We start from the raw sequence: 27,256 nt of genomic DNA, 5'->3' as shown, positions 1-27,256 counted from the left end.
GCTTTTGGCAGAATACAGGGAGAAACACTGAGTTAATGCAAACATGGCATCATTAGCCCTAGAGGCCTACTTCAGGATTTGGCAGACTCTAATCTTCCTGTCAACTAGTACATCACAAGCTTAAACATCTCAATACGATAACACAATACCCTAGACTAATTACGATTATAATGAATATCTTATGTCTCTGTAAAAAGGTACAGTAAATCCTTTTTGTTCAGCCGAATGTCCGTCTATAGTAAAATGCTAATTTCAGTTCTGATGTGGTTCAGTTGGTGATGTAGCAGTAATGTCAAGTCATTTGAAGAATGATTGGGCTCTTTGCGCCATCTGGTGGTGGATGACACAACTACAGTACTATTAAAACGCTACTGCAGGTCTGTAGCTTGCAAAAGTGGCTTGTCTTTAAAATAAATAAAATACAAACAGAAATACTTTATATATATTGTTGTATATATATATATATATATTTAGAGATTTCATTTAGATCACTTAAAACACAAACAATATGGTTACAATAGTACAACAGATTTAGCTGAGAGAAAGGTCTTAATATTAGATCCATTTGACCTCATTGATTCAGCTGTCAATCATAAAATATGATCTACTCCATAAGTTATGTCAGCACAAATTTTAGCACTAATTTACAAATGCCAAGCACACAATTCTCATTTAAACAAACAGACACAGTGAAGAATCTATACACACACAAAATAACATTTTTTCCCATGTTAATTCCAAGCAATTCTCTTTTCTTTTTCTTTTTTTTAACAGGAAAATCCCATTGTTCCTTATTTGTGAAACACAAGCAAAACAATTACTCTGTAAATCAATCACAAATCCATTCTTACGTAAGTGCGGATTTCAATTGACCACAACAATTTACGCAATATGATTTACACGGAAGTTTACTCCGCTTGCGTTTCAAAATAAGTCTCACGCTCTAAATTACCAGTGATTCTCTAACACTCATCAGATGTGGATACTGGGAGATTGCGAATTCAGAGAGTTTGTAATCTCAAAATATACATTAATTGAAAGTATGAAATACATAAATAATAATAATAATGGAATGCATGTTTTCTTAGCCTACCACAGGAAGAGTATGACAATTAGATGTCTTGAGTTTTGCATACGACTCTCCTGTTTTCCTTTAATTCCCTGCATCCTTCATTTGCAGGGCTGTGACTGGCTGCCAGGTGACATGGTTTCACATGACATCAAGAAGAAAAAAACATTACTTTTCTAAAACGTTTCTTAAAAAAAAAAAAAAAAAAAAATTCCCAAGGTTGTAGGGGGAATGCAATGGCATTGGTTCATCTGTCAAACGAAAAAACAATTGATAATTTTACTCTAATAAAGATAATCACAATGAAAGGTAAGAGTGGCGTAGTGCGAGAAACAGGAAAGAGACATGATCATCATTTTCAAACCTTAACATTACGGAGCACAGTTAATACATGCCGTGTGGATCATTATTCAAGACTAATATGAAGTACCATTAGAATATGGGGATGTAGTTGTCGATCTTAGCCCGGTGTCTTTGGGCAATACACTCAGCGATCCACACAATGTTCCGGCACTCTTGCTCCTTCAACTTGACGTAGGCATAGAAAACGCTGAAATGAAACTGATTCAGGAAGGCCAGCTTATTGAGTTTCACCTGCAAACATATAAACAACAATCTCAAAAAGAGCCGCTTGCCAGCATCATGAACGTTATTGGATTTTGATTTTCAGTGTAGTAACGATCTCGCTCTTTCACACGGAGCATAAAGGCTTTCCTCACCTCGTGTTCAAAAAAGCGATCCTCCAGGGTTTTGTCTCCTGGGTTGCTGCCAGCACCCTCAAAGAGAAGCTTGTACTCCTGATGTAACATGAACTCAATTTTAATCCTCACATCATTTTGGTGGCCAAAATACCGAAGAAACACACTACGTGAACTTCACGTTAAAAACAACTCTAAAGAACCGGTTCACCTGTCATTTAATTCATCATGTTGTCACGAATGTTTAAACCCACTTAGGCCAACGCGTATACTTACGGGGTAGTATTCAGCCACAGCTTTGACCTGCTCGTAATCATCCGCACGGGCTAGCTGTGCAAGGCCCTCTGGGTAGAGTTTTCCACAGTGAGGGAAGAGTTTAGCCCTGTCTTCTTTGGAGAGTTCAGTACCAAAGGAGTTAATGGTAATGATGAAAGCTCTTCTGTCTGCCTCAAACTGATACAAAAATAAATCTTGGCTTTAGTTCTTAAAAGACTGAAATACGTCGATTGTAATTGACATTTTTAAAGAAACTCTTTCAGAATTAAGATCTGTATACTTGATTTCACAGGCGTTCACTCACCTCCAGAATTGGGCACATGGTATCTGCGGTTGTGCCACCCAGTGAAGTGCAGAACTTGTAGAAAGCCTCTAGATAAGCCTGGAGACACAAAGAGATCATCAACCACAGAATTATTCGTTAAAAGGTCTTTAGAAATAATTGTTGTTGTTATTATTATTATTATTAACAACAACAACTGTTGTAATACTGACATTGTGCTGGTAACATGGTAACACTTTATAATCCTACATTATTGCTATTTTGTTACTGATTTTTTTATTATTATTATTTCTTGCGTTAATCTTATCTTATCTTAAATTTTATTGGATATTTGAATTTAATGCAAATAACATCTTGGTATGTACCTGTACAGAAAGTGACTTTCAAAAATAAACGCACACTAAAAAAAAAATACACAAAAGAGTAAGAAAAAGGCTGGACCATCCCAAAATTACATTGCAATCCGCACAAAGACAAGCACAGACACCTGCTGGTTTATGTACGCTTGTCATATTATAAGTGAATGAATGAATATTTAGGATTTACATCCTAGTGCATTCCATCCCAAGGCTTACCTTGTAAAGAGTGTTGCGAATTATTTCAATGTTCATCTCATCCAAATCCTGCTCAGAGATGCAGTCCTGAAAGAAAGCAGCTGAAACAAACAGAAAAAGCCATCAACTGAGATGTAGAAATAAGCACCTCGTTATTCTTTAGAATACATTTTTTGTTTTGTTTTACAAAAATAGCGAATGCTTAAATAGTGACAATATTTGCAACTTACTGACTTCATTTGGTTACAAAACATGAAAAGAATGTGACTTTCTTACCAAGTGGTGTATCTACCAGGATGGCATTATAGAGCTCTGCTGGAGTTTGGGCGATGTTAACAGCCTCCATTTGTTCAAAACTGCCAAGTGGATGGCACTTGGGCACCAGCTCTGAAATGGCCCGCTGATGGAGAGTTCCAGTGATCAACAGGATGACGTTGTCAATCATATAGCTGTATCTGAAAGAGCAGTTTGATGGAAAAGAGCTTAATAATGTGTGCTGAGGTGTGAAGGATTTTAAAACAATGTGATTCGGTCAAAAAAAATAGCACAATATTATATTCTCCCACTTCTGCAGGGCGAATTTGAAGAGCGGTTTGTTTAAACTCTTGGATGTTTAACTGCACTCACGTGATGAAATCCATGAAGCTGGCCAGAGGCTCATAAGACTGGTTCCTCATATGGCGGAACTCAACCACCATCTTCTCTTTCAGCTTGTCATCAATGACGGAGACAGTGAGGGGAGAGGCTTCATTGGCCAGGAAGCTTCCATAGTCAGTGCTCTGCAAGTGAAGCTTCAGGTCTGAGGGAAAAAAACAACAAGAAAATCCTTTAATGAGTTAAAAACACACTGATTTTATCTGAAACCCAAAACCTCATTCTTCAGTGTTAAAGCTTTGCGTTCTGGCAAGGATTTCTATATTCATCTCAGAACTGTTTTTACACAATTTCCAGTTCCCTAAAACAGACAAAAATTCCACGTGAGTCACTTGCCATTGATTCTTAAAGGGAGAGACAAAATCGGCTGTGATTTATGACATTTCTAAAAGAAAACATTGCGTTAAAATTTTTAAATAATGTCAAAATGTTTTTTGATATTGCTCATTTTTATTGCAAAATTTGAATATAACAAGTAAACAAGTAAGAAAGATCATAATCCTCAATAAATGTGTTATGCTTTGCATTATTTAAGAATTGTAAAGTTCTAAAACTTCAAATCTAGGCAAAGAGCAATCAACAGGGAGTTCTTGATGTGTGTGTATGTATATATATATATGTGTGTGTGTGTGTGTGTGTGTGTGTGTGTGTGTGTGTGTATTTATTTTTTTTTTTATTTTTTTAAAACCAAATAGTTTAAAATAATTTGAGGTAGCTTACAGACAAAGGAAAATTATACTCATAAACTGTCCAAACACCAGAGTTTATGCTATGAGAGCAGATTGAAGGAGAATCTGCCCATCCTTCAGAGCTTACGTCATCATGTATCACATGATCTGCCCCATCAACTACCATTGCTCAAATAAAACCTGCAGCTCTGCTTTATATATATAAAAAAGAACATGTACGATTTAAATCAAACATTTGCATAAAACGTTACACGGCTTAACATTTTCAAAAACGAAACTGAAATATAACCGTGAACCCTGAAATATATATATGACCTGGCAACCCGTCTGTCAATCAGGTTAAACGGAGGCCTTACAAAAATAATACTGTACTATATACAGTACATTACATTTACAGTGAAGCTCTAAACATTTGCGTACAGTAACATCAAATGAATCTGTAAATACAGATGAGAATATAGCAGATACAAATGTGCTGCCGAAATCGCCACAGTTAGCATGAACGCTTAAATGCTAGTAGTGTCTAACAACATGATAAAATAAAATGATCACAGGGCTTCGGTTGTTAACTCAATGATAGGTTTAAGGAAGGGGAGAAATAAACAGGGACGTAAAAGCTGATCTTTACCTGCTGAAGGGAATTTGAATGCTGGCTACAGAAAAGAGCTAACTGACATTAGATGAGCTATAGTTATATGACGATTTATCATAAAGTTACCACAGGAATTGCGCGATTCTGTTGTGCATTTTACGCTACATTTAACTACAAATGTCAATAACGACACGCAACTGTCTCTGAAAATATCGCAAATGAAAACGGAAAGCTAGCAGACCAGCTAACGTTAGCCAACACAGACTCACCTTCCAGAGTTTCACACTGAACGAGATTCAAATAATCCGCCTGAGATAAAATACCAGCCTTAAAACCTCTCACCAGCCCCTCTAGATAACCATTATCCACATTAAAATATAATTCAGAGAAAGGCATTGTGAGAAAATAACGCTACCGGTGTATTAGCTTAAGAGAGAGATAGATAGAGCCCAAATGCAGCCTTGAGTGATAGTGATTCGTGCTGTCCGATTCGTAAAGAATTGTTCTTCCGAGTCGGATCTTTTCAGTGAATTGTTTAAAAAGGTTCACAAACCTAGTCTGAACGATTCAATATGATGGAATACCTAAAAAAAGGAATCCTGGATTGATTACAGTCTGGCATGACAGTTTAATCAATGAAAGCACGTCGTTTTAACAAATTCACGTGGGCGATATATATTTTTTTCGGTCATACATTAGCCTACACATAATTTTAAAATGACTATATGAGCTAAATCCTAGCTGATAAACTGGCACACTGCAATAACCGACAATAACACATAATTATAAATAACTGTTTATTTGATTTAATTTGGAAACAGAAATAATACTTCCTAGTGCCGCGATGACGTAAAATAGATGAGAATCATCTCGAACAAATGAACTGTTCAAAAGAACCGATTCGAGAAAATGAGTCCGATTTCCCATAGCGGAATGAGGGAAGTTGCTGGTACCCGGATATACGCACGCGGGCACGCGCGCACGAACGCACGCATACACACACTCATGTGATTGAGCATCTGACTATCAAACCTTAAACACTGATGTCAGATCAGCCCTATACATTCAGCTTTGTCTGTATGGGCTGATAAAAGATTACTCATTTGTTGTTTGTGTGTTGGTTTACATTTGAAATGTATTCTAAGCACCATCCTTACAAACAAACTAATACGTTTTTCTTCGTTAATTAAAGACCAATGGCTTTTGAAAGGCAGTGTGTATGATGCACTCTGATCAGCTTCTGAAGGAAAGGCTAGGCCCACCATGAACATTATCCTTGATGAAGGCAACCTATAAGACAAATGGAGAAGCTTGTCCAGATGATGCTGTTCACCAGAGGATGGGTAATTAGTGTAGTACATTTTCACATGAACAATGAATAGATTTCTGTGAACTCATCACTGCTCTCTGACAAATTCTTTTTGCGGCAAAATTAAACGTTGATAAAGTGTCTTTCAGCAGAAACGCTCGGTCCATTATTTTTTCAAATATGCTGTTCATATGTTCCAGAGAGCAGGATATGAACTCAAATCATCTTAATTTAATACTAGTCAGCTAAAAGCATGTCATAGTTTAAAATAGCACCAAATTGCACAGAAATTGTCTGGTGACAGCTAGTTAAGCACCGCATTCACGATATTTATTTATTTGTTTGTTTATGTGAAGAAAATAGAGCTTCACCAATCAGTATGCATCATAGACTTTATAGACCAATCTTTAAATATAGAAATTAGTCGCCGTCGAATTATAAGTTTCTATCTGCATTCTGAGCAGTTTTGAGATATTGAGCTTTAAAGTTTTTGCAGTCCATAGACTAGTATAAATTTTTGTATTCAAAAAAAGGCCAAAAATGTACACAGACTACAAAAGAAACATCACATAATATAAATAGGATGTCACAGAATAAGAATATGTGAATAACCTCGTTTTGACAGAAATGTCAGATAGAACTTTATAATTCCAAGGCGACGAATTAGTAATGCAGACTTGACCTGTTTGTTTCATACAAAATGCTCAAACACAGGTTTCAGTTAATTACGCATTCTGGCTGACCTTACGAAGAGACGTGCCGCCACACTCATAAACAATTTTTTCCCCTCACAAATGGTTTGTGTCATCAGCTCTTAAACAGCAGGCTGGAGTCTTCAGATGATTGAACATGTATTAGCTTCATAATGAAGTGTTTACTGGTCATTGCTGTGCTTTAAATAGGCCTTTAGGGTGGAGGAGCATGGTGTATAAATGTAGTAAGTATTCCTTTAACTGATTACTTTACCAAACGTGTTTTTCAACAATTCTTTTAACAAAGCAATATTTAACAATTTATTGGCTCAAATGCAGCACCATGTTTCAAACCTACGGAGTAGCAATGTATCTTTCATACGTTTGGTCTAATTTCATGTATTTGCCATACGTCGAAAATGTCAAAATCTGAAATAGTTTTGACCATCATGAAGTCGAGTCACCTTTATTTGTAGCGCTTTTAATAATGCAGAATGTGTCAAAGCGGCTTAAAAGGGACAATAGTATGTCATTAAAGCAAAAGCACAACAGTTAACGCTCGATTTTCAGTTAAAGGCAGTTCATCGTTGAATTCAGTGACGCCATCACCCAGTTCAGTTTGGTTTAAACAGTATCTGTGCAATCATGTCAATGTTGTCGCTGTGTCCCCAAATAAGCAAGCCAGAGTCAACAGCTGCAAAGAACCAAAACCGCATCTGTGATAGAACGGAGAAAAAAACCTTGGGAGAAACCAGGCTCGGTCAAGGGGCCAGTTCTCCCCCCAACTTCCATTTGAAGGAAATTCTATATATTCTTCTCTTCCTGAGTGCATGGGCTCGTGTCAGTGTTTGCGTGGGAGCTAAGTGGTTGTAGCGGGCACAAGAGACCACACCTCCATTCACTGATCAGGACCATGTGTCCCTCACCTCCCACCTCAATGAGCCTTATAAACCACAGAGTCCAGTACAGACCCTCAGGCTTGGACACAGAACCCTGCAGGTAAGTCACACGTACACTTTACTCATACATTACTCATACGCATTTGTGCAAACACAGATCCAAACGTACACGAAAAATACTAAATACGCGTCTGTCTATATGCTCACAAATATAAACGCCATTTCAAACATTTAACTGAGTGTTTCTTGACTGAAATCTCTTTTTCAGTGAATACGACACTAAAAGTGTGGCTGAAGTTTGACATTTTTGAGTTTGAGTGAATATGATGTGGAACATAGCGATCATCAGCTGGTTTTTGATGAATGTCGTGGTGATGGCATCACATCCAAACCTGAGGCGTAGTGAAAACTCCTTTTCTCTTTCTGACACAGGTAAGGTTTCTAGATTGATGTCATTTTACAAAATATATTTTTAAAATAATTCTACACTATGATTTGATACAGTAGAAATGTTTACACATGTTTACATATATTTTTCTGGTGAAAAATAGTAATAATAAACAAATGTATCTCCGTACAGTCAATTTCTACTTTTTTTTAAATCAATCAGTTTAAAACATTATATTATATCTGAATAATACATACATTTATACTATGATTTGTTCATTATGGAAGTGTACATTTTTGCCAAAATGGTCAGTATTTCATTTTGTAAATCCTGTGTTATTAAAATTAAATGAACGTATTTCAAATTAATGTCATGGACAGCTCATATTTTTTTTGGTTTTGGTGCATTTGTGTTTTGTACAACGTAGACTTATTAACTGGAATGGAGCACCTTGAAATAAACTCAGCAGAAGAAAAACTGCTAGACGACCTTGGATCCTATGATGAGGTGAGTAACTGACATTTAACACTCAGTATCAAGTGACTTTACTTGCCTCTAGGTCTTGCTTATTGTTTATAAATCATCATGTTTTCATTTTGCAATGCTTTATTTCAAAGATGTGATCTGTCACCGTTTTAAATAACTTATTTTTTTAGTTCCTTTTTTTTTTGCATTTAAGCATTAACATGTAAGGCATAGCCCAGCGATACACAGGAGTGACCCTGGCTATGAAAACCAAGCTAAAGGTTTTTTTTTTAATCATCCTTCAATGTAAAATCAATGGTTAAAAAATCAAACTTTGATGCTTGTTATTACACAATTGGAGTTTGAGGCTTTATAGTCTGGATTTCAAACAAAATTATAAACAACAGTAAGTTGACCAATGTGCTGTACAGATTCTAAAACATTCGATAATAAATACATTTAAATATACGAAACATAGCGCAGACGTCAAACCAAAGTCACTGAACAGCAGCACTCTGCTAAAAAAGCTTTGGTTCCAGAGCTTTGGGGCCGACAAAAGCACAGTCCCTTCACAGTTTACGTCTTGACCTGTTTTTGTTTCGACAGGATCTGGGCAAAGCTGTACAGCTGCAGAGAAGAGGCACGCGTTCCCCCAGCCGCTGCATCCCTCATCAGCAGTCCTGCCTGGGTCATCACCTGCCCTGCTGCAACCCCTGCGATACGTGTTACTGTCGTTTCTTCAAGGCCTTCTGTTACTGCCGTAGCATGGATCACACCTGCAAACACGAATATGCATAGAGCCGAATTCTACCTTGAAATGACTAATTGTGGCTTTACATTTACAGTTTTAAAGCTCTAGAATGTTTAGATGGATAGTGTAAATATACAGCCTCACACTATCCATAGGGAGGTTTGTTACAATATAACAAGTATATTGGTTAATAATAAAGCTGCACAAAGCATAAAGAGTGCACCTTTGGCTCTTAAGATTTCAGATTTGTATTGCTGTAAATCTACTTATACTGTCATATATTGTATATATATATGCTTTCAATAAACTCTGATTATGGCAAATGTGTAGTGTGTTAAATTAAAAAAGTATCAAATCACTTGACATTCAAATTGAGCTGTACAACTGCACTGAGAGCCAGAAGAAAAACAGATTCATTTCTGCTTTACTATAGGTTACCAAATGCACATAGTATATAATGGGTGCCTATTTAAATACAAAGCTGAGTAGGAAATATTTTTGAAAAAGCATACACCTCATAAAATTTAGTGGATAACACAGATTTGATCTGTTTAAGATTTTTAATTCCCACAGTAATTCCATTTAAATGCTGAATGATGAATAAATTACCTTTTAATGCAATTGCTTTTCAATATATGGTCGTTAAAGCTGTCTTTATGAGGTGTGCTTTCTGACACTTGCATTATTACATATTGAAACATTGTCATAAGCAGTTGTGGCCTAATGAACGCTGCAGCAAAAATGGCTGCCCACTGGGTGTGTGTTCATGGTTTGTGTGTGTGTGTGTGTGTTTGTTCACTGCTCACTCCTGTGTGTTCCCTTTTCTTTCCTGTCCTTACAAAGATTAATTCAAGCCATTTGAAGCAAAGGTCATGTCATACATCTTTATTGATGAAACTAAAGACAGTATTCATGGCTGCTTTAGTTAGCAGCAATGGTCTGATCAACCCAGGCACGGAGCTGGGTGACACGGGCGTAGACGGCAGGGGTGGAGGTGGAGCAGGTGCTGCTTCCCCAGGACACGATACCGACCAGAGTCCAGACTCCATTCTTCTCACAGACCAGAGGACCGCCAGAGTCACCCTGAAACACACAGTAGAGTTCATAATCTGCCTATACAAGTAAGAGGAAATTTTAAATAATATCCATATATTTATATGGGACAGCTCACCATGCAAGAGGAGACACCAGAGGCTCCAGCACAGATCATAATATCAGTGATGTTGCTTCCCCAGTACCTCTTGCAGTCATCGTTGGTCAGCAGAGGCAGAGCGGCCTGCTGGAGCAGGGCAGGGGTATCGGGAGCTGAAAGGGCAGATTGGCAGAATTTTAAAAGAAAACAAATGATAAAAATGCAGAAATGACATAGGCTTCTGAAACTTACCGTTGTATCGTGTCAGGCCCCATCCAGAGGTCACACACTTCATGCCTCCAGCAAAGTTGTCGCTGGTTTCAGCGAGGCACACAGGGGACACCTGAGCGTTGATCTGAGCGGGGGTGGCCAGCTTGATCAGGAGGATGTCGTTGTTGATGGTGAAGCTGTTGTAGTTAGGATGCTTGATGGACTGTGGAAAAACAGACACGTAAGCATTCAGATTTTCAAGTAGCAATCATCTGTGGGAGCGCTATCTTCAGTTTACCATTAACAGACTGTATTTTCAATAACGGTGAATCTGCTGCTGAATCTTTATATTATTATATTAAGTTGTGCATGTGACTATAATACAAACACTGTGTTCCGTGATAGAATGGCTTTGTAAGAGTTAGTTCTGTTAATGAGAAAAGGCTTTACTGAACTGTCTATTAGTGACTCACTGAACTGAAAGTTGTGCACTGAAGGTGCTTGTAGCCTATATTACTATTGTTAGGAGTCTATGAACTGTTAAGAGGTAAGTCATGAAATATACACTAATTGAGAGAGTCCTGAATAGTAATGTTGAATATATACTCAGTATAAAAGATATTGAGAGTCTACCTTTCCAACACTAATGGTCTGAATGGCCTCAGCATTTGATGAGCGATCATGCTCACCCAGGACGACACGGTGAGAGGTTCTAGGAAAAAAAAGCAATAGGATAATCATCATCTTTTTAAAGCTGAAATATTCCAGGCTAAATATTGAGAGGTTAGAAGTTGAGTCTTTTATACTGTGTTACCTGACATTGCAGTGAGCAGCGGTCACAACCCAGTACTCATTGATCAGGGAGCCACCGCAGAAGTGGAAGCCAGTGGAGTCCTGTAAGAAATTCAAAACAATGTAATCATTTAATAAACCTTTTGAGTTAGTATGTAAAAGCTATTGTTACTGACTCAGATTTTACCTGCAGAGACACCTGCCAGGGCCAGGAGTGAGGACGTGCCTCTTCACCGTTCACAATCCTGGAGTAGCCAGTGATAACAGGAGGGATGGCAGGAACGCCACAGCCTGACAGAGCCAAAAACAGAACCAAAGTAGTTTAACAGTTTGTGTGTTTTAAGGACTACTTAATAAAAGTTACCCGGTCTTAAAGTCTGTTACTGGAGTATCTTATTATTAAAGATAAAAAGCAGGATCGTACCGTAGGCTGCACCAAAGAAGGCGAGACAGGAGAGGATCCACAAGAAGGCCATTGCTGCACTTGAATGTCGTCTGCTCCTTTGAGGGCTTTATATATTCTGTCCTCATTCATGCATTGGACATCTTATCTCGCCACTGTGGGATATTGCGCACCTTGCAAGTGAGAGTTTTTTTCCATCCCTGCAAAAGATAATGCCTCCTCCTTCTGGTTGATTTAAATCAGCTCTAAGTCTTTCATCTGTGAATTCCATTTACATTTATGCATTTGACTGCAACTGGGAGTTCATTCCCTGAGAGTCAGATCCTTAACCTTGTCATTGCTAGCACCATATTGTACTGTTGGAGCTACAGAAATACTGCAAAATACCTACACTACATGCCGATAATTCTCCCACATTCACAGTGATTGAAAATCGCTCTAATGCCAAACACATTTCTTGGAAAAAATGTATCAGGAAGACTGCTAACGTCATTTTATATGAATGACTCTATAGTTGATAATGCTTGTGTGGTGGAAATGGCAGTGCAAGATTCTTAATCTTGAATAGACTGCACAACAACAACAAACTGTAAGTTTAATTAGAGAGTTTTATATTTTTCATATGTCAAAAAAGTTTGATTTAATTAATTCAGCTCTCTTTCATTTTTGTTGCATAACACGCATTTGTCTAAAGTCATCGTGTTTTGTTTACTGCAGTAACCCTGACCTGATTGGTTGTGTTTCCGTACACACTGATAAAGTGTGTTCTCGGTTTCAAGGCCTCTGTGTCCACATCTGCACTGATTCCCAGGTCCTGTAAATCTTTTCACATAGCCTATTGCTTATATGTATATCAGTGCAGCTGTATGTACTGTAAATGAACATTACAACAGTAGTTGCATTCTGCTATCCTATAAGTCATTTTTACATTCATTTTGCTTTTTATGTTATATGCAATTGACATTTGAATTCATTTTCAAATGAATGTGCTGCTGATTTCCTTTAACAGAGATTTTAATAGAATGTAAATGCAGCAGCAACATTAAGAATCATTCTAAGGATGCATGGAATATTGCTTAGAAAAGATGAAAATTTAAATGGAGAATGGAGAGATTGTGGATCTCGTTAAATTATCCTTTCCCCTCCAATATTTTAACATTTATTAAATTTACAATAAATAACAATAAGTGCATAACAAAAAAAATGTTTTTTTGGAGCTGTCCAAAGATATTTTAGAAGTGGTATGAATGGTTACAGTGTAATTTGTTAGTATTCTGTACATTAATTCAAATGTTCTGTGCTTTATTCTATACACACCACTATATATTACTTACATTTTATAGTTTTATTATATTTCTTTCAGCAAAATTAGCGATCTCTAGAATGCTGCTGTATTAAATATGGCAAATATTGACTAAATTACTATTTTTGTTCACTGTCATTATACTTTATTCGATCTTTGATTTGTGGCGGGTCCCCTCTTACGTCATAGTCTGGTGTTCCCATAGCCATTTATGCACATGCGCATGCACTTTTCTAAAACAGCGTTTAGAATGGACGGCCAAAAATGCATAATTAAAACGCATTTTAGACTTAGAAGAAAAAGGCATGCAAATTGCATGTTAGCTTGTTTCTTGTGCCCAAGAGCATATCTATTAATGCCTATATATCTTACTAACAAAAACTATGCTTCTAACCACATGTAGTTTCAACCACATACGTTTGTGATGTTCATTAAGAAGGTTTGTTTGAACTATGCTTTCGGGAAACACTGAATCCTTGAACTATTCTAGTAGTCGGAACTTGCGACCATAGTTGGCGATGTTTTTAAGAAACGCACCCCTGGTCAGGCATATTTGTTACAAGAATCAGTTCATGACATATTAAAATGCTAAGTAGTTTTACCAAAAATGCTACTCACTTGTAATTTTACGTTTAAACTTGACTGTGCCATTTTGACCATTTGTCAGCAAGACATTTTCACTTTCACATTTTAATTTTTATTTACAATGCAATAAAATGCAGCATTTATTTAGTATATCACTTGTTAATTTATATATTTTAATATGTACAGGTCAAAACAATAATTTAAATAAAAGTGTTACACTGAATGACAATGGGACATTGTTTCACCCACATTTTGACTCCAGGTGAACTGACTCCAGGTGAACTGGTAGAGCAGAGGCCGCTGCCCCAGGACACGATACCGACCAGAGTCCAGGCTCCATCCTTCTGACAGACCAGAGGGCCTCCAGAGTCACCCTGAAACACACAAAAGTAAGCCTGATCTCTACAGTCTTCAGGAACTTCAAGAACAAATGGAGAAAAAAGTTTTAAAATCGACAGAAATTCACCATGCAAGAAGAAGCACCAGAGGCTCCAGCACAGATCATCAGATCGGTAATCTTGCTTCCCCAGAAACGCTTGCAGTCATCATTAGTCAGCAGAGGCAGAGCAGCCTGCTGGAGCAGAGCAGGGGTATCAGGAGCTGAAAACACAGATGGGGAGGTGCGTTTAGAAAGGTTTCAACATCAAAAATTATTTATTTTATCCTATAATATCATATAAATATATCAAATATAATGTAAAAATCTGAATTCTACCATTGTATCGGGTCAGGCCCCATCCAGAGGTCACACACTTCATGCCTCCAGCGAAGTTGTCGGTGGTTTCAGCGAGTGAAATATAAAATAAAGGTTGGTAGAAGTAAGGCAGAGTTAATTCTTACCTGCAGTGCAGTGAGCAGCGGTCACAACCCACCATTCATTGATCAGGGAGCCACCGCAGAAGTGGAAACCAGTTGTGTCCTTAAATTAGATGTTTTTGTTTGTTTATTTGAGATTAGTTTATTTATGGATGTTTTTTAGTGTAGACGCTTGTCTCTATTTTATTTATGTCATTTGATAATAAAGAAGTCTGTACCTGCAGAGACACCTGCCTCTTCACCGTTCACAATCCTGGAGTAGCCAGTGATAACAGGAGGGATGGCAGGAACGCCACAGCCTTAACAATAAAAATAGATAAATAAAATTTCCTCAAATTTTCAGTCCAAATTTATATTAGGTTGGCTTAACTACTACATTTAAATGGGTCATTTGGTACAATGCATTTATTGTGTACATATATGTTTTTACATTGTACTTATATTTTAAAAATACCTAAGTGTAATTAATTTCTTTATTTACATTTCTAATCACACTGTTGACCCGTCCATTACACCTTAACCCACTCTTGAACCTGTACCCGTACCACCAAACCTGCCCCTGTCCTTACCCGTATCCCACCTCACTAGCAGCAAAAGTGTGTTGCAATACAATAAGAACACAATAAGTACAATGTACTTATTTTTTTACTGTAAGTGCAAAGCAGTTAAGGCCACCTAATATAAATTGTGACCAAAGTTTGATATGAATCTAAGCTTGCTTTGTACCAGCCAAGTACATACTTGTAAAAAGACACAACATACCATAGGCTGTTCCAATGAAAGCAAGGCACGACAGGATCCAGATGAAAGCCATTTTTGAACTCCCTTTCTAACTCTTAGGGGCTTATATACCTGATCTTCCCATATGTTTACACATTTGCAACATGCATGAGTCATTCTTAATATTCATTAACACATTTAGCTTGAATATTTTTTAAATATTCCAGATACCCCATATAAGGCATCATATAATGTAACATATGATTAAATAATAATCTTTTTAAAAACCCTGACTCCCTTTATCCCCTTTCATAACAAGTTTCGTGATTATTGTTTTTTTAATTTTACTTATTACACATATTTGATTTCCTATGTTAAGAAGAGGTAAAACGCTTAATAGTAACTGTTATTAATGATTAAATTAATAATAATAAATAAAAAAAATTAATACAACAATAAAGTTATGTTTTCTGATTAATAAAAATGTTTTTTTATGATTTTGCAGAAAAAACAACAACTGAACTGTATTTAAAACCTCAACATTTTGCTTCATGTTTTTAGTATGACCCATGCAATATGTACATGTATAGTGCTATTCTATGTAAAGGTGTCACCTGCTCACACCTGTTATCTCAACCTTTTGCATACAGCATTGCCTCGCATAAGGTGAAAAATATGACAGATATTTTAATGGAAAAAAAAGAAAATTGTTTAAGTTAAGATACATTAGCAATTGCTTATCTGCAATAGTTTAGCATTCCAAAATCCTGCTTTGCGTGTGACATTTAAACAAACTGAAACAAAAATTAAACATTGCTTTTTGCAAATTATTATTATTTTATCATTATTATTATTTTATTTATTTACACTTGCAGGCAAAATGTGTTTTTTAGTGGAATTTGTGAATATGAATATGAATAATTAACCGTGCTGTTGACCCTTTGGCTTCCATTGTATAGACAGTACGATAAAACTCAAAACATATCTTAAGATATCTCCTTTTGTGTTCCACAGAGCAAAAGTTGAAGGTGAAACAACATTACGGTAAATGACAGAATTGTGATTTTTAGGTGAACTATCTCCTACAACATTTGGCACTTAAAAAGATTCAGATTAAATGAAAAGCATCCTGGATAAAGATTAGTTGGCTAGTGTATTTGGTTATTTCAAATAGTTTTTTTTCTTATAAAAAAACATTAACAACAAATAAAATAATTTAAATAACTAAATAGAATAAAACATTTAAAAACCAATCAAACACAATTGTTCAACAGCACATTCTTGAAGCACTGCCCGATTTATAAAGAATGAACTTAGTATGTTAAACATGACGATGTTCAAATACAGTGGTGAAAAATCATGGGATTCTGCACAGGTGAAGACCAGCTGATGCGGACTCTCAGGGTTAATTTTTGACCGTATCGTCAGGTTGTCGTGCCCTCATTGGAAAGAGTGAACGAGTTTGGTGTTAAATAGACCTTTCTGCCAGTAATTCTGTGTCTTCTGCACAATGTCTTTCCTGTGGCTGCTTTCCTGTGTTGCCTTCTTTAGTGCAGCCTACGGTGAGGAAGTGTTTTTTTTGTTTGTTTTATATTCACATTTGCTAAAAAGACCATCACCACTCTATGTAAAAAAATTGGTTTGCATTTACAAAAACATTTGGCCCTTATTAATTGAATTGAATTACTTTTTCCAGTGTTCCTGCATATATTAATCCATGTGCGCCTCTTTCTTCAGGCTGTGGCGTTCCTGCCGTTCCTCCTGTTGTCAGTGGCTATGCCCGTATTGTGAACGGTGAGGAGGCAGTGCCTCACTCCTGGCCCTGGCAGGTCTCTCTGCAGGTACTGTGTGAGCGTTTTTTTGCATTTCTGTTGTTATCCCTAGAAATTGGCTGACAAAGCATGATTTCTTTCTTTGTTGCTTAAATGACAGGACTTCACTGGCTTCCACTTCTGCGGTGGCTCTCTGATCAATGAGTACTGGGTTGTGACCGCTGCTCACTGCAGTGTCAGGTGAGACGGTTAAATCTTCATGTCAGCTGAGGTAGACGTGGATTTATTAACCTCTGTGGTTTCTCTGCAGAACTAGTCACCGTGTGATTCTGGGAGAGCATAACAAAGGAAGCGGCAACACCGAGGAGGACACGCAGACTATGAAAGTATCAAAAGTGAGGCTCGAGAATTTTATCAATACACAAGAGTTGGAGCAATTTAAATAAGCTTTATGGTCCTTTTTCTCACTCCAAGAAATGATGTAAACAACGTGCAAATTATTTTGAATACTGTATACAACAGGATAATTCAGATTAATACCAGAACAAAAATATAGTCATAGCTGTTATCTACCATTTAGAAGTTTTTTGTACTATATCTTATAGCCCCAGTGACAGCTTTGTACCTTTTTTTCTGACATTTGTATTTCTCTTACATTTTTATTTACTGGACACAAAATTAACTGAACACAATCTCACTTCCAGGTATTCACCCATCCTCAGTGGAACTCTAACACCATAGAGAACGACATTGCCTTGATCAAGCTGACCGAACCCGCCTCCCTGAATGCCCATGTGTCCCCTGTTTGTCTTGCTGAGACTTCAGATGAATTTGCTCCTGGCATGACCTGTGTAACATCTGGCTGGGGAGTGACCAGATACAATGGTTGGTTATTGGTTATTTTTATGTATGTACGTATAAGGTGCTATATAAATAATAAATTAAGCTACTCAGTTGTTTTATTTATTATTTATATAGCACCTATTTCAAAGCTTAAGGACACTTCACAATTAACACGCAAACTGTGAGGATAACATCAAACAATAATACAAAGGATATCATCAGCAACAATACAGAGAATAATGAAAAAATCAGACAGAATAAACAGAGGTCAATTTAAAAAAAAACTTCTTAAACATTCTGAAAGCAAGTGAGTTTGGAGCAGCGATTTAAATTCATACAGGTTATTGGCAAGACAAAGTGATCTGGGGAGAGAGTTCCATAATTTAGGGGCAACAAACACTGTCTGATCTGTCCCCATTGGAAGAGAGGTGATACCGAGGGGCAGTGAGAAAGTGAGGATCAGAGGACCGCAGTGAATGTGGTGGAGAATAGGTAAGGAGCAGATCGTAAAGATAGCATTGAGCCAGACCATGCAAAGCTTTAGAAGTAAGCAGGAGAATTTTAAACTAGTATAAGACGATGGTAGCCACTGGGGTGGTATGGGCATGAAGCAGTAATACTGTGAAATATTATTACAATTATTACAAAATAATTACTTTCTATTTTAATACTTTTAAAATATGACTTTTCAGAAATCATTACTTAAGTCTTCATGCCACATGACCTTTCAAAAATCTTTCTGATATGCTTATTGCTTATTATAAATTTGGAAAACACTGGTTCATATTTTTGTGAAAACCTAGATCCTGTTTTCAGTATTCAGTATCATTTTGTAACATTATGGTTGTCTTTACTTTCACATTTGATTAGTTTAATGTGTCCTTGGTGTCCAGAAGTAACAATAACTTTTTCAAGAAAAACATCCAATGGCCCAAAACTTTGATTGCAGCGTGTGCGCACATTCGTAACATATTTAAAATACCAACACAATTTATGATTGCCCTCTTTTTCTCTCTATATAGCTCTGTTCACCCCTAATGAGCTTCAGCAGGTTGCTTTGCCTCTGTTGTCCAACGAGGGCTGTAAGAGCTACTGGGGAAGCAACATCCGTGATTCAATGATTTGTGCGGGTGCTGCTGGTGCCTCCTCCTGCATGGTAAGACCACTGTTTCACCCTCACGTCCTCTCTAATGTTCCCCCCTGAACTGTCTTGTCCTGCTGTCTCTTTAGGGTGACTCGGGTGGTCCCCTGGTGTGTCAGAAGAGTAACGTCTGGACTCTGGTGGGTATCGTGTCCTGGGGAAGCAGCCGTTGTGACACCAGCATTCCTGGCGTGTATGGCCGCGTCACCGAGCTCCGCGACTGGGTGGATCAGATTCTGGCTTCCAACTAAAGAAACAATATGTATAGATATTACTTGACATCACAGAAGATCGTCCATTTGAGACTGTGAACAGCGGTGATTTTATCACATTGTTAAAACCATCTTAATTGTGGTAAAGCCACAGCTATGAGAAGCTTATTACTATTATAGAAGGTCTGCAACGGTTCAATAAATATATACAACAGGCAGCAGTGGATTTCGTGTCGTGTTGTAGTGGATTTTTAAATACAGCCACCATTTCATTTGTGTTCACATCGATTCTGCAAAAAACTATACAGCGTAATCGTTACAAATGTAGTCATTCGGTAGTCAGTGTATTAGAAAATAAACGCTCTAAGATCTATGATTTCCCTACAGAACGAATATTTTTTAACTTGTAATGTGCGTCTTTGACAGAGGGGGGTGCTAAAGACTCACACTCACACACACTATATTATGGTAATATCGGCAGGTAAGTCTACTTATATTTTTCGATATACAATCACTTTTTTTTCCAGTAAGCAAGCGTTGTCAAGTATTTAATTGTCAAAGGCGGTTCAGTTTTTAAAAAAATACATTGTTTTCGTCATTCAAGGTTATACAAAAAACGTTAAATGATAAAATGAGGATGTGCGTTATTAAACTCACGTAGCAAAATGTAATCCCGTTATTTCATGCATAAATCAGATCTTTTCTTGTCTATGCATATTTCGATTCGTCCAGGTTCTAGCAGCCCTAAACCTTTCAGCCTTTCAGTCTGTTAAATACAAGGTAAAACATCATATGAGGGGTCTCCATGGCAACATCCTGATCCTCCTTGAGACACATAGCCTATACAACAGTGGAGTCAGTTGTTTCACAGAGGGATGTAGAGGACAAAAACAAAAGACGAGGAAAAGGCATTAGACAAATACAATAGGAGACGTCTTCATCTTCTCTCTGAGAATGGCAAGATGGAAATAAATAGAGTGAAGTGAGAGCCGCAAGACAATAAACTGAAAAAAGAGTGAGGGGGGGGACAATATCCCATTAACCACTTCTTAAACTCAAGTATAAATGAATGTGCTAAAAGCATGGATTCTTCAGTTCTCTGTTAAATGTTGGTTGGATAAACCTGACAGCAGTTTCATTGTGAATGACGTCTTAGAATCAACAAGCAATTGTGGAGCCTTGCCTTTCATTTATTTTCCTGCATCTTCCACCCGCAGCGTTGAGACTGACCAGCATAGAACATTCAACATCAATAAAATATGATGAATTTATTTCAGATCACAGTTTTAAACTTTCAACTCACAGTTTCAAACCTATTGTAAATTATTCGTTGGATGAACTTTTTGCTTTCATGGTTGGTGAGGGGAGGCAAGGATCACGAGAGTTCAAGGCCACTGGGGACAGTTGGATTAACTGAATGATGGAATAACTCTTGCAAATATCCCTTTAGGACTGATTTGAGTATTGAGAGGGTCCAGCTCATCTGAGTGTGGCATAAGAGATAGCACTCAGCCATAGCATGGTAATAATGCCTGTGGCTCTGCATAAACCCCTTGCAGAAAGAGATAAGATTCATGGTGAATATTCAGGATCAGATTCTTACAATTAAAGTTGAAAAAATTAAAAAATTACCACAGTTGGAAAACTGCAATGCAATGTTTCCACAAGTGTCTTCAAACAGGCAATAACAGTTAACTATTACTCTATTAGCTGTTAAAAAAAATATACAAATTTTAAATAAATGTAGTCCACTCTTACAAAACTTCTACATAAAATCATTTAGCAATAACATCAGAGTATGATAATAATCTGCAAATGTAACTCAAGAATCTTATTGTAATTACCACCGTTGCTTCCTTGAGACGTCCTGTCAATTACAAGATATTCTTGAGGCAGTACTTATCCAGGCACTAAAGTAAGTGTGTGAGAGCATTTTAATTTGGTGGTGAAGGAAGAGCTTTTTACCCTGAAGAGAGCATACAGTACAGTAATTATTATCCTGTACAAACACAGTACATGATACTAAATTCTCCAGAAAATCTCTTTACTTTATCTTTAAAGTTTAGTGCAATTTTTAAGGTTAAGCTCTTGCTCTGTATTGCTTTTACAGTATTGTTTTGAAACAAAATATATGGTATTTTTCCTTTATTTGAATTGAATGACTTTTTATTATATTGCATGATGTCTCTAATGTATCCCTTTTTGTTTCTTCTTTCATTTCATTCATATCATCAGTCTCAGCTGCACAATAGTCTCGATCCTTTTTTACATCTCTCGCTCTATCTTTTCCTTTATTTCTGTCTCAGTTTGAGTCCTCCCTCAGAAATTATTTGTGTGCCTAAGGTGCTCACTCCTCAATGAACCAGATACCTTTGATGTGTTTCTTCTGCCCACAGCCGGCCCGAGAAAATCAAAACTGCCAAAGTTAAAATCAGCAGGACATGTGATATACTTTGACACTGCTTCTACCTATGGACTGAACAAGTGGATGAATTGTTGAGCGTGTGGAGCTCAATTCTTGTTCAATGTTGATAGCTGAGACCCATGTTAAACCTTCGCCCGACTATAATACCACATTTGTACCATTTTTCGTTTAGTTGTCAGATTCATTTACTAGCCTCAGTTTTTATTTCTGAAAAAAAAAGGTGGATTTTAAACACCACAGTCCTACAGCCTCCATTTTCCATTCCCTTCACGATTTTCTTACTTAACATATTCTTAAAAAGAACGGAGAACACTGATTTCTAAAGTAATCTAGAAATATGCGCTAATTTCCCATGCAGTTTTTGAAAAGCTTCTGAATGACCTTGAATATTTGAATAAATTGCAACATGGCTATTCTTATTTGCCTTAACACTTTTCTTGCCCTATAGCCACAGCAGAATTATAATTTCCTGATCCTGATGCAAAACTCTACAAAAATATAATTTTTGTATACGCATTTAGTAGAGTGTCATTCGTTTCTGAGCATGATGCACCCTTATATGTGCACTTTTTATTAAATGTCTACTAAATGATATACAGCGGAACACAATACACTGGGTTGTATAACCTCAGGACCGTGCCACTTCAACATCATCAATTATCTGTTGTCAGCTCTTAGCCTTTTTCTAAGTATTGGAACACTAGGCATTATTGTGGCCTGGAATTATGACAGCCATGAGCATGCAGAACATCTGACAACTTGTAAAACAATTTGGTTTCTGATTCCAATCACAGTACACTCACAAACCTGAACAGTGCTTTTTAAATTCAGTGTGCCAGAGGGCTAAGATAAACTCTATCTGGGATTAGAGAAGAGGCTTTTTAAAACCTACAAACCAATAAATAAAAAGATTAAGTGCATGACAGAAAGAGTCCAGGGAGAATGTAGAAGTCCAGGGAAAACATTTGGAAACCTTGATTAAAGGGTATGCAGTTCATTCATCACACTCCCTAGGTTTCTAACTGAGCACTTTGAACAAAAACAACCAAAAGCCTTTAAAATAAAAAGCTTCTCTTGTGCCAGTTAATTTTTCTTCCTAAACACACACACACACACACATACATGCAAGGTGTCTTTTATTATATTTCTTATAGTTATTTCACACCACTGTGTACATTTCTGAACATTTCTGCATGTGCTGGTTTCAAATCACTATGTTGCAACATCTCTCAATATTCTTTTATAACTGCCAGGAATAATAAATAATAACTCCTTACTGATACATTAATATGTTTCTTTCTGCATGGTCCACCCCATGATTATCAGACATGAAATAGTTTCAGATTTCCACACCGCCACCTCACCGTTCCACTTCATTCCTTACTCGTATCAAAGACAACCATGTGCACTGTTCAATTTTGAGATTTTGCCTATTTTACTTTCATAACTAGCAAAATAGACCAACTATCGTTTTTCAGATGAGTTAAAACAAAACATCCCAAACGGATGTATTTCGTTGCATTTTGTCTATTTATGTTAGTTTTCGATTACAATACATATTTAAAGATCAAATCTTTTTTTTCTCCTGTCAGTGGGCCACTTCAATAACACTTACATCAAACCTCTCAGTTTTATTCTTTATTATGAGTATTTTACAGAAGGGATTTTCACATTAGTTTTTGGCTGTTTACAGTATTTTCATTTTAATGGAGTGATCAAAAAAGCATATGTTAAATCCCTTCTGTAAAATCCTATGTGTCAAAATAAAGAAACCTATTCAAATTAGTGCATATTTAATGAGTATCTCCTTTCCACGTTTAAACATCGCTTTACAGAAACAATTTAATACAAAGCAATTGTCTTAACATACTCTGATTAACCAACTGGAGAAGCGTGTTGATGTCTATGTCTTTTTTTTTTACCCTATTCAACTGTACCAACTGCTATTCTCTGACCTCCTGTTACTCACCTCTGGGAGGCGCAGTGAACATGGGTCTCTGTTAAACCCGGACTATCTTGGCACACACATCAGAATGCTGTTTGTGAACTTAGCTCTGACAGAAGTAAATATAACACCATCTTTGTGCCAAACACCTGGGTTACATCCTGTCAAACTCCACAACTGTGAGCACTGGAGTGCCTCAGGGCTGCTCTTGGAAATGAACCCACCTCTTTTTTGGAAGCAGGTGTAACAGCTGCAGGTATAATTGAGTCACTCAAGTTCCTTGGGACCACTATACCCAATCACAATGCCGCTGCACACAACATATTACCACAATGGAAAAAGAAGGCCAAAAGTCTGTAAATCTGTAAACCATGATCTTAGTCCAGCTATGAAAAAAACATCACTGAGTTAATCTCCTCCGATCCATCGCGGTTAGGTTTGGCACTTTCCTTCTTTTATGGGAAATCAGCCACACGCTGTCAGGTGAGAAGAACACAATGCCAGAATAAAGTTGCGAGAACTTAAAAAAAATTCCACTGAGAGTTTTTATAAACCAACTTCACATAATCTTCTTCCCTAGAGTTGTCAGCCTGTTACACAAGAACAGGAAATGAGAACAATCATAAACACAAGTTGCATATTAATTTGTTAACTCAACAAATCTCCTGCACAGCTATTATGATTCTAGATCAACTACTTCAACTGAACAACAGCCTACTGATTACTGTAGGGCATATTTAGTGTTTTATTCAAAGGATAATGCACAGTATATATCCACTTCGAAAAGAATATTCATTGTGGAATTCCCAAATGGAGAATTATGATCACAAAGCGCTTAGTAGCTGGACATGCTTCTGAAAGAGATTTGTTAGCCTCAAGTGTTGAGACTGCACAGCTGACCAGTGATGTTTTACACTCATTACATGACTATGAAAAATAGTATTGTATTATAAAAATAGCTGAGTGACATTTCATTGAGTTTTTCCATTGAAAAATGTAAAGTGGTGTTGTTCATTAGTAAGCACACAAGACACTGATTGTACAAAGCAATTTCAAGGTTAAGTACTTCCAGTGCTGTTATCTCAGAAATAGATAACTTACAATTACGTTTACCACATTTCACTCAGGTGTTGCATATGCCAGAAGAGAGCATAACTTCATGTATTTTATTTTTACTCTTCAATTTAGCTCTGACTTAATTCGTAACAAAAACTTTCATACATCCTGTAAAGCATCCCCCTGATTCTTGCTTATTTCAATACATATAGTCAAGACTTGTTGGACTGCCGAAACTTTTGCAGGTGTCCTTAAGAATGCATTGAGTGGATATTTAGATATATCTTGCATGTCCCAGCTGTATTTCTTAGAGTCTACTGAAGTCAAATGTGCTGTTGTGTTGTGCTGATGCTGATGCTGCGAGATTTCCAGAAGTTCATTAACGTCAAGAAGACTAAACTAATTTCTATTTACATCATTAACATCTAGAAGGTCTAGAAATCGATTAAGAGATCAAGAAGTTCTTAAATTCATTAAGATCAAGAATACCTCATTTATATTTGCTTTTCCACTATACTGGATCTGCAAAACAACGGTTTAATTAGTATTTAAATGGCTAAATTTAAAATCTACATTTTTACAGTCACAATGCATCACAGATTACTGCTCTGCACTCTTTTCAACGTTCTCTCAAAAGCTTCATATGGTGCAACCTGCTGTGCTTTTTAAAAAAGTATTGAAGGTATTCATTAATGCATTATGCTCATGCATTCATGCATGCAGGAGTTTTTTATTTCAGGAACTTTTACTTTACACATTTATAATGCTTTTGTATGTGTCACAATCCCCAGTCAGCCCAGTCACAGCCACTATCAATGCATAGGACTTCATTTACATGAATCCTGCTGGACTCCTGCAACCCAATCCCCAACCAAAGGACCAGCCGCCATTCACCTCATTAGCTACCCTACATGAGCAGTCACTTTTCACACCTTCATTGTCTGGTCTCGTCAAGGTCTACCTGTACCTGACTCCTTATCTACTCTATTCACCTGACATCTCACGACCTGACATCTCTTCAGCCTGCCATCTCTGCGGAACTTGACTCTATCTATACTCAGCTGTTTGACGGTCAGTTGTCCTCTGAACTTTCTTTTGTCCTGGTTAAGACTCCTGGTTAGTTCTTCTATTTTTGTTTCAGATGATATGTGATATCTCAACTTACTTCCCTTATTACTGATACTTTACAGACCGTGTAAACAAACTTTTGAACTTTATTTACCTGTGCCCTCTTTGGTCTGCATCCTGGCATTTTGGAGTTGACACTCAAAATCATCCTTTTACTGAATGGATAAAAGTACCTTGTAGACCTATGTTAAAAGTGACATGCATGAATAAGTACTTACTATTATGTCAGAGCACCAGCATTCACTGAGGATAACTCGTTTTTTCTCACTTTGAATGATCCACCCACATCTTTTTTGAAGCGATATTTCTGTTATATTGAACTTATGTACATTTAAAGTTCTTTGCTATTTTTTTTTTTTTTTAATTTAGATAAATGTATTAATCTATTCATGTTACTTTAGACAAAAGTCTGTTAAACCGAAAGGTTTTCTGTATTCATTCTGTTGACATCAGGTGTCAGGAGTTTACATTTTTTTCTACTATGTTTTTCCATCAAGAATCATTTCTAAAATTAATTTAGATTTGTAGACATGTGAATGGAGTGACATTTCTCATGAGCATCCAGCAGATGTGTCAGTACGCCGAGGAACGGCTTTACAGGATTACAATTTCTAGAACTTTTGTTTTGTGTAACAAAAGACTTGTTTTTTTCTCACATTGACTTTGGCTTGATACTAAACCTGCATTTTTCCCTCTGACAATGTTCTTACAAAGTTTTAGAAATGCTGAGGACAGTGGTAATTTTAAATTTGCTATCCCTATCTGTCACGTCTTTGGAATCTTTTGTTGTCGTTTTTGTCTTGTGCCATGTGCTCTGTGTGCCCTACCTTCCTTTCCTGTTAACTGTACCATTGTCTTCAGCTGTTTCTTGTTAATTTAGTCAATTACCTTGTATATTTAAGTCCTGTGTGTTTAAGTTCACCTTTGTCCAGTCATCAAGATTTATACATGTGGGTTATGTTCTACCTACCTACCTGTATGTTATTATTTTCTCCGTTTGAAGAGGATTAAAGCTGTTTAAGTTTATTTATTCTTGTCGAGTGCTCCTTCACGCCAAACCACACCGTGACACTATCCAAGGCCCCATGCTTAAGATTTAAAATGTCACTCTATTTGAAACGGCTTGATGTTATTTACAGAATTAAAGTTGAGCGACTGAATGAAAGATGAATGGCGATCAGTTCTCCTCAACTTACAATGAAATCCAGAAAGAATGGTCATATTTACTGTGCTTTCAGTTGCGTGAAAGCTAGACTCATAATGACCTGAAAACCACTGATGCTGCAGAAATGAAATGCACTGCACCTCATCATCACTTGTGGAAGTAATGGAAAACTCTCGAAATTACATGTCTCCAGGTCATGATGGAAATACAGATGAAGTCATTCTCAGCTCATCGAAAGGATATTTAACCAATAAAGCAGCTAGTCTAAATGTCATAGCTTGACCTCTAG

At 36.9% G+C, this 27,256-nt stretch overlaps 4 protein-coding genes and 1 pseudogene across 5 annotated transcripts; 2 read left to right on the top strand and 3 right to left on the bottom strand.

Moving 5' to 3' along the window:
- Positions 1-443: 443 nt before the first annotated feature.
- atp6v0d1 (ATPase H+ transporting V0 subunit d1) lies at positions 444-5,298 on the bottom strand. Of its 2 annotated transcripts, XM_043245199.1 has the most exons (9): positions 5,085-5,298; positions 3,508-3,679; positions 3,157-3,335; positions 2,902-2,981; positions 2,348-2,425; positions 2,044-2,220; positions 1,789-1,866; positions 1,500-1,663; positions 444-1,320 (listed from the first exon to the last, which is right to left on the bottom strand). In XM_043245199.1, the coding sequence occupies exons 1-8, from the start codon at positions 5,209-5,211 to the stop codon at positions 1,502-1,504; spliced, it is 1,053 nt and encodes a 350-aa protein (XP_043101134.1). In that variant the 5' UTR covers positions 5,212-5,298; the 3' UTR covers positions 444-1,320; positions 1,500-1,501. The 2 variants fall into 2 exon arrangements, with proteins under 2 accessions (XP_043101134.1, XP_043101133.1); XM_043245198.1 differs by having other exon boundaries at positions 444-1,663.
- Positions 5,299-7,689: 2,391 nt separating this feature from the next.
- On the top strand, positions 7,690-9,621 carry LOC122349229 (agouti related neuropeptide). The gene is made up of 4 exons (XM_043245200.1): positions 7,690-7,815; positions 7,984-8,147; positions 8,531-8,610; positions 9,175-9,621. The coding sequence occupies exons 2-4, from the start codon at positions 8,039-8,041 to the stop codon at positions 9,364-9,366; spliced, it is 381 nt and encodes a 126-aa protein (XP_043101135.1). The 5' UTR covers positions 7,690-7,815; positions 7,984-8,038; the 3' UTR covers positions 9,367-9,621.
- A 568-nt stretch (positions 9,622-10,189) lies between these two features.
- LOC122348059 (chymotrypsin A-like) lies at positions 10,190-12,030 on the bottom strand. The gene is made up of 7 exons (XM_043243320.1): positions 11,878-12,030; positions 11,641-11,744; positions 11,476-11,555; positions 11,295-11,373; positions 10,704-10,884; positions 10,491-10,624; positions 10,190-10,402 (listed from the first exon to the last, which is right to left on the bottom strand). Exons 1-7 carry the CDS (start codon positions 11,927-11,929, stop codon positions 10,241-10,243), a joined length of 792 nt encoding a protein of 263 aa, XP_043099255.1. The 5' UTR covers positions 11,930-12,030; the 3' UTR covers positions 10,190-10,240.
- A 1,610-nt stretch (positions 12,031-13,640) lies between these two features.
- LOC122347947 lies at positions 13,641-15,374 on the bottom strand (annotated as a pseudogene).
- Positions 15,375-16,718: 1,344 nt separating this feature from the next.
- Positions 16,719-19,466, top strand: ctrb.3 (chymotrypsinogen B, tandem duplicate 3). The gene is made up of 7 exons (XM_043243304.1): positions 16,719-16,842; positions 17,018-17,121; positions 17,213-17,292; positions 17,363-17,447; positions 17,757-17,937; positions 18,918-19,051; positions 19,126-19,466. Exons 1-7 carry the CDS (start codon positions 16,791-16,793, stop codon positions 19,285-19,287), a joined length of 798 nt encoding a protein of 265 aa, XP_043099239.1. The 5' UTR covers positions 16,719-16,790; the 3' UTR covers positions 19,288-19,466.
- The last annotated feature ends 7,790 nt before the right edge of the window (positions 19,467-27,256 follow it).

This window comes from Puntigrus tetrazona, chromosome 7 (assembly GCF_018831695.1).
Source record: "Puntigrus tetrazona isolate hp1 chromosome 7, ASM1883169v1, whole genome shotgun sequence".
NCBI lineage: Eukaryota > Metazoa > Chordata > Actinopteri > Cypriniformes > Cyprinidae > Puntigrus > Puntigrus tetrazona.
This window is presented reverse-complemented; position numbering and strand designations above follow the sequence as displayed.